General features: G+C 32.9%; 1 protein-coding gene across 2 annotated transcripts; it reads right to left on the bottom strand.

The window, feature by feature from the left end:
- On the bottom strand, positions 1-6,576 carry LOC122522444 (1-phosphatidylinositol 4,5-bisphosphate phosphodiesterase classes I and II). Of its 2 annotated transcripts, XM_043643563.1 has the most exons (18): positions 6,353-6,576; positions 5,880-6,026; positions 4,965-5,236; positions 4,790-4,874; positions 4,247-4,664; positions 4,020-4,140; positions 3,741-3,936; positions 3,307-3,649; positions 3,026-3,217; positions 2,733-2,942; positions 2,333-2,652; positions 1,923-2,240; positions 1,793-1,837; positions 1,463-1,667; positions 1,172-1,394; positions 781-1,090; positions 424-615; positions 1-336 (listed from the first exon to the last, which is right to left on the bottom strand). In XM_043643563.1, the coding sequence occupies exons 1-18, from the start codon at positions 6,449-6,451 to the stop codon at positions 214-216; spliced, it is 3,819 nt and encodes a 1,272-aa protein (XP_043499498.1). In that variant the 5' UTR covers positions 6,452-6,576; the 3' UTR covers positions 1-213. The 2 variants fall into 2 exon arrangements, with proteins under 2 accessions (XP_043499498.1, XP_043499499.1); XM_043643564.1 differs by lacking the exon at positions 1,793-1,837.
- Between the last annotated feature and the right edge of the window lie 780 nt (positions 6,577-7,356).

The following is a 7,356-nucleotide window of genomic DNA, read 5'->3' as shown; positions in this document are numbered from 1 at the left end:
TTTAGTTTTGATTTCATTTTATTCTTTCACTTTTTAAAAAGTATTATATCTGCCGTTTTACAAATTCACTATCGTGTCCTACTACTTTTTCAGATAAAAGTTGCGTTAGAATCTATTCAATGTATGTAGCAACATTTTCCGTACTTCCATTTGGTATATTGTCCAAATTTGTTCAGAGATAATGTTTGTCATTATAATATCTCATCTAATTTATTAATATGTATTTTCACTGAGTGATTCAGGCATACTGGTACCACCTGATGGTGATAAAGGTAACTCTCCACTTTCATATTTGCTACAACGACTATTATACTCTTCCTGTAGAGCTATTTTTATCTAAAAATTCATATTAGTCGTATAATCACCATAAAGTATAAAAAAGAAATATTTTTCTATGTATTTTATATAAAAAAGGATTCTTACATTAGCTCTTTCCTCTTCCAACCTCTGTCGGACCTCTTCGTGTTGCCTTTCCAACTCTGCTCTCTTTTTCTCATAAATCTTTTTTAATCTAGTACATTCATTAACACCCTTCTCCACTGTCGACTTAGCAACCTCTCTCTTCATTCGATCAAACTCAGCCTTATCCTTGTGTACTTTAGCTAATTGCTTCACCTGTTTATGTATGAAAAAAATAACATAATATGCATATTAAGATATAATCGATATACACATTAAGATTTTTTCTAACCATATATATATGTATGTATATTTTTTTTTGTTTCAAGAACAAAATGAAATGACTGGAAATAAGAATATGTAAAAGAAGCATATACATACTTCACCGTGTCTACTAGCTTGAAGTTTACGCATAACATCAGCAGTTTCCTTATCCTGCAGAACTTTCAACGTTTTCAACTGATTGGATTGAGATGCTCGCATCACCTTCTCTACCATCGTAAATACGCTCTCGTGATATTTCTCTTGTAATTCACGTTCCTGTTGCACGTGTACTTTACAGACTGCCAATAATCGTTCACTTTGACTTCTAGGTAAACCTCTTCCTTCAACACCTTCACGATTTTCCATTTCCGAACATTCGGAAGTTTCTGCTAAAACGAGATTACTTAAACCCACGTCGCTTGAGAAGCTGTTTAAAAAAATAGAAACAAAAGGATCAATTTTAATAATTATTTTAAATAAGTAAAAAACACTGTACATTGATACTAACATGTTTCTACTTGATAATCGTTTGACTAATTTATGACTCATGCAAAACTTAGATTTATGTTTCTCTCCATCTAGTGAACTCTTTTGGGACTGCACTCGCATTTTTTCTTTCTCGTGTTTTTTTCTTAAAGATTCCAACTTTTTCTCTAGTTCCATCTTCTTCTCCTTGACCAATTTATTTTCCATAAGTTTTTCCAAAGATTCAGCTACTATTTCTTCACTCGCTTAAAAAAAAATAATATTAAGCTTATTTTTTTTCTGTGAATATTTATATTTTATGTTATATACTTACTACTACTAGCATTAACCGGGCTTTTATTTGCAGTTGCATCAACGAAATGGACTACAGGAGATGGTGCATTGTCTTCAACTTCTGGTATTTCAGAAGTATTTATGCCAATAATCGATGGTCTGCTATGTGTACTACTGCTTGCTGCTGGTTGAAGACCTGGTAATTCACCTACTGATTGTAATCGTTTTGTTTTACCAGTCTCTTCCTGCAAAAAGAAAGTAAGTATATTTAGAATTAATAAAAATAACAAAGAGACAATAAATGTAACAAAATACATGTTAGTAAAATGAGTTAATTGGTTAATAGATTTCATTGTTAAAATAAACTTACGGTCGATTTCGAAGAAGTTGATGCTTCACCAACTTTATCTTTTTCCTATAAAATGTTAGTTTGAGTGTTAGTAAATAATGGTGTGTTAATTAATATAATTAGTATAATTTATCTATCACCTAATTCCCACCTCAATTTCTTCCGAAGGTTCGTCTAAACAATCAGTAAGAACCATTAATTGTTTCTCTCTCTTTTCCACTTCGCTTTGATATTTGATAGGATTAGCCAAGGCTTCGGCTAATTCGCTAAGGCCGTGTGGTACATAATCTTTCACAATCACACGTAGAAATAAACTTGCTAATGGTAACGGTTGACCGCATTCTGTTCTAAGTGCAACGTGTCGATATCCTGGACACAATCCCACTACAGGTAATACTCTGTGACCAATCAATCGGCCAGATTCTTCATACGCGGCTATTCTTATGGAAGCCAATTCTGGTAATACTACCTAATTTAAATCAAATATATTTAACATAGTATTAATCGTTTAAATGTTAGATTTAACATGTTAGATAAGACAATAATGAGGAAGTTTCTTACCTTTTTAAATTCAAATGGTTCCTCATCGTAAACAGGATTTATTCCATTATTAGGAACAATTTTTGTACGAAATTTCTTCCTCACCGTATCCGCTGGTAAACCAAACATATCCACCTCCACGTATGTTCCTACTCTTTTATCAGTCAAAAATTGAGCTGATATCACATAAATATGTACTGTCCCTGCTATAATACCATCTACCGTTGATTCCGCAAAAGGATCCAATCGACGATCCTTGCGTCTCATAAATTCTGGCTTTTGTATATAACCGCAGCGTTGATTGTATTCGAAAATACCCAAATTAAGCTGCATTGCGAGATCTGATAATACGTTAAATAAACAAATAAATATATCTAATTATCCGATATTTTTATCATAATCAAACTCTATTAATACTTACCAAGCGTTTGATAATTCAGAGCTACTAATTGGCAACCCGCATTCCAAAATACCTGAGGCATAAAATTACTCGAATCAAATCGCGTCCCAGCTGGATAAACTCTTGACAATTGATGTTTATTATAATTAACAAATTCCAATGGTCTTTCCTTTAAAAGTGTCGTAGCTTGTTTTTCGTCAAATGATGACATTTCGTACATTCGATTTTTTTCTATAATAAAGAAAAAAACACACAATTAATATTAAAGAATTAATACTAAATAAAATGCGTGTGTGTAAATAATAGATACTTACTTTCAGCTGATTCGAAACTATTAAAATGAACAGGTTGCACGTAATTGACTAATGCTGAAATTTCTGCGCCTGCTTCTGTTTCTTTAGCTGCAGTTGCCACTTTGTCGGGTACAGGAACTTTATCATCCAATCTTAATTTAAGTTCTTCCAAATTAGATTCATCTTCCTCTGTACTTGATTCGTCTTCATCGTCTACATATGTCAATTAAAAAATATTTATTCGCATTTATATTAAAAGATACAATAATATTTTATTTAAATCTTAATTTGTAGATAGATACCATCATCTTCTTGAGTACTATCTCTACTGTTTTGCCTTTGCTGAAGCATTGGTGCATGAGATACATCCCCATTTCCAATTTGTTGTTCTCCATTATTAACATCCCCATCGACTACTTCATTCTCAGGTATAATATCCGGCGGAGGACCATTTTCTCCTTCAGCAGCTGGATTCACTATGCCATTCTCATCTGTTTCTTGGGGTGTTTCTCCACCCTCTGATAATAATGCATGTTGCTTTTTATGAAGCTTCTTATGGTGGTGATGATGATGTTTTTTCTTATTTTTTATTATTATTTTACGTTTAAGTAAAGATGGTGGAGGTAATTCTTGACCAGGTTCCAACTAAAATGCAAGAGACAAATTTATAGTATAATTTATTATTAAAATAAAGATTAGTGATAAAAAATGTAAATATAAAAAAAAAGACAAATACTTTATGAGATTCAAGAGGTACATCTAACAACATGTCACCAAATAATTCTCTACAATATTGCGCTATTTTAGCTTGCTGCCGAGGATTGCAGTGATTTTCAAAACTGAGTATTACAGGAAAATCCGATGTTTTAAAGGCACTCTCAGCAATTGCCTCTATGACATCTCGTGCTTGAATTTCAGGTACAAATGTATACCTAAGAAAACGACATTAACATAAATTAAAATTCCATTAAAGAATTTCGTCATTTATTGTGTTATTTTTTAAATTATAAATTACCCATGTACAATAACAGGTTCATCAAACTTTCCATTCCAAAAGTCTAGTTCAACACAGCGACAGCCAGCAAGTAAACACTGACGATAAATTTCAACAGAACTTTTTCCAGTAAGCTGATGACCTAAAATCGGAATCCACATTTATCCTTTAATAAAAATAAACTACATAATTAATATATATGCACATATAATCAATAAAACGGTTTTTTCAGAAACTCCTACACATACCTGTTAAATAAGTATTGTGACTAGAATTTATAAAGTAGTGAGCAAGTGGTTGATCCATATCATCGGAAAGTTCAAATTTGGAGACAGCAACAATTGGATTATCCTCACTCATTAAATATCTTAAAAAGCCATCAAAACTTAATTGTCCTCGATTGGCATTATATTTATTTGGTTCATATTGTATTATTATGTCTTTTGCTCTTGCTTCGTTCGCGTATGGATAAAGTATTTCATTTAATCGCGGATCCCTTTGCGTTTTGTTTAAAAACTCTACAAACTGCTTTACAGACATTAATCTACGTTTAGTATTGCCGACAATTCCTTCAAATACTTTTTCTACATCTGATCTCTGAGTAAGAGATTTATAAAAATTAAAAAAATCTTCGAATTGAAATTTCTGAAGTGGTACAGCGTCGTTCTGAAACGAGATTAAACATTTTCTATTTTAAAGAGTACAAACTCTTAACATTCAAACTATTATTATAAAGATCAATAATAACGTAGTTCTAAAGTATAATAATATAAATAACAATATTAACTTACTTTTCCAGATGGTAGACCTGATATATCAAGAGCTTTTTCAACACGCTTACGATCTTCTTTATTTTGCGTAAACATTCTGATTATACTGAAACATAATTCAGTTAGAATATATGTTTAATAGGATCTGACTTTGGATACACAAATACATCAATTGTAATAGCAAAATAGGACATACTTCTTCACTGATATTTTACCCAACTTATCAGCTGTTAATACTAATCTTGTGTGTGCCTTCTGCAAAAACATAGTCGTACTTGTATTTAGCTGTGTTAAATTATATGCTAATTGCAGAAGATGATCAGTCCAATGTTGTGCGATCTCAGCACGTGTTGTGCAAAAATTAATAAATGTCACATTAACGAAGTCAGATCCATAGCAGATTGTTACAGTTTTGTCTTCTAAAGAATCTTGAGATCCCATAGTTACTAGAGATTTTAGCTTTGGATCCTGCAAATCAAATTATTCCCATTTTAAGAAACCCTTTAAATTTCATAAAAATAGAGATCATTTAGAATTATTATTTCTTATTAAATATTTCAAGTATTTAATAAGTTTGGTTACATCAACATTATTCAAACGAGTAAAAATATTTAAACTAGATTATGCAAGCCATAGAAATGTATTCATTATTATCTATATTGATTTATGGGAAAACCGTTAATGAGAACTACTTTCCTTTCTATGCGACTAGCATTGTTTTCGACTGTATCCAAGGTAGGAAGAATAAAGAAAAATACTGAACTTATAGAAAGTACATAAAGTAGGTAATGTTCTATTTATACTTTTATCAATAATTATTATGTAGTGTTGTGCGTCATTATCATCTACTCAAAGGCATGGTTTAATTATAGATATCCCTCAAAGCAATATCCGTATCTGTTGCAGTGATGCATATATGCATTGTTAAATACTCTTATCTTTCTCCGAGTAAGCACAGGTGATACATATCATATAGCATACAGCATATGTAAGATATTTAATACAAGTCTTAAGAACAAATTCATACATCAAAATTAAACATTCAAATAGGAAAATAAGAAAAATATATAATCAAAGAATATTAAAGTAGCAGGAGATTAAAAGCTACTACCTTTGGTATTTTGGCATATTTTCCTGTGCGTGTATCTCGTATTGTAGCTATGTCCAAGATATCCATCTCATTATTTTGATCTACCCAATGCAGATAAAAACCAAATTTATCTACTTTCAATGTTACTGGCGTTGCAACTCCAGAATCCTACGTATAAATAGCATGAAAAAATTTATAACTAATTAAATATAATATATACTTTAATACATATATATACATATATATATCGTTTATATATATTTATTTAATAAATATTCTAAATAAACGGATGATATATAAAAATCAACTTAGAGCATCTAATGGAATGAAAACTCTTTTATCGCATACAAAATAGCTCCGCAATGTAGCACGGCATTGACTATATTCTACTTGTCAATTGTAGTATTATCGCATTGATACTAAAATACCAATGCTATATAGTTGCAGCTAGACGGTTACATTATTACATTATCACTGAAAGGAATGATACTTACCTCATCCCATTTAATAAACTTCTCTCCATCCTGTAGCTGCTGAGAGACCTCAACAGGCTTGGTCTGTACAGCGTTAATTTGTGCTTTATTGGCTGCCATCCTGACTTGGTAATACCGTACAAGTATATAATTTGCAGGCACTGAATAACTTTTAACATCGGCTTGAAAGGAAAGAAACGAGAGTCTGGATGAATATAAACAATGTTGTTCGAGACCACTGGTAGAATAAAATCGAGGCTAATGTTGTTAAAATCGATGGTAACAACAAAGACAGGGATAATGATGATGATGATGATGATGATGAAAAAGAAGAGGAAGAAGAAGAAGAGGTCGACGACGACGACAACAATGACGAAGAAGATGTAGACAGTAATGAAGATAAAGAAAAAGAAGAAGAAGAAGATGACAATAAAGAGAATTTAAAGGGCCACGATGAGGGCCGCAATAGCCACGACGACGACGACGACGGCGGCAGCGGCGACGACGACGACGACGACGACGACGACGACGGCTGCTGCGGCGGCGACGACGACGACGACGTCGTCGACGATAGCTTCATGGATAACGTTTTAAACATCAGGGGTACCTCGTGGATCACCCCGTTACGCTCTTAGACCAACCAATCTCATCTCATTTCATTTCATCTCATCTTATCTCATCTCATCTCATTTCATTTTATCTCATCTCATCTCATCTAATCTCACACACGCACTTACGCACGTAACGAAAGGCAACAACGATCTTGCGACTTATAAACGGCAGCGCGTCGTCGCCGTTCCTGTTTCCACTGTCTCCCTCTGGCTCCCTGCACGGCTTTTTCTCTATTTCTCTCACCCTCGCAAAATTCTCCCCCTTTCTCTCGGACACGCTCTCCCTATCTCCTTTTCCCCAAGAGTACGATCGAGCGAACGTCAAACTCTCTGTCTATTTCTCTCACTCCTGCTTTCTATTTCTTTCTATCTATCTCAATTTATCTTTCGTCTTTCTTTCTTTATAGAAAATAA

This window comes from Polistes fuscatus, unplaced genomic scaffold, assembly GCF_010416935.1.
Source record: "Polistes fuscatus isolate 324 unplaced genomic scaffold, CU_Pfus_HIC Scaffold5, whole genome shotgun sequence".
NCBI lineage: Eukaryota > Metazoa > Arthropoda > Insecta > Hymenoptera > Vespidae > Polistes > Polistes fuscatus.
The sequence above is the reverse complement of the archived record's forward strand: the minus strand, read 5'-3'. Positions and strand labels throughout refer to the sequence as shown.

Coding starts and splice junctions, on each gene's coding strand:
- LOC122522444 (XM_043643563.1), bottom strand. CDS start 6,451: ATGGCAGCCAATAAAGCACAAATTAACGCTGTACAGACCAAGCCTGTT. Junction 5,237..5,879: donor AATATGCCAAAATACCAAAG/GTAGTAGCTTTT, acceptor TTTGATTTGCAG/GATCCAAAGCTAAAATCTCT. Junction 3,937..4,019: donor GAACCTGTTATTGTACATGG/GTAATTTATAAT, acceptor TCGTTTTCTTAG/GTATACATTTGTACCTGAAA.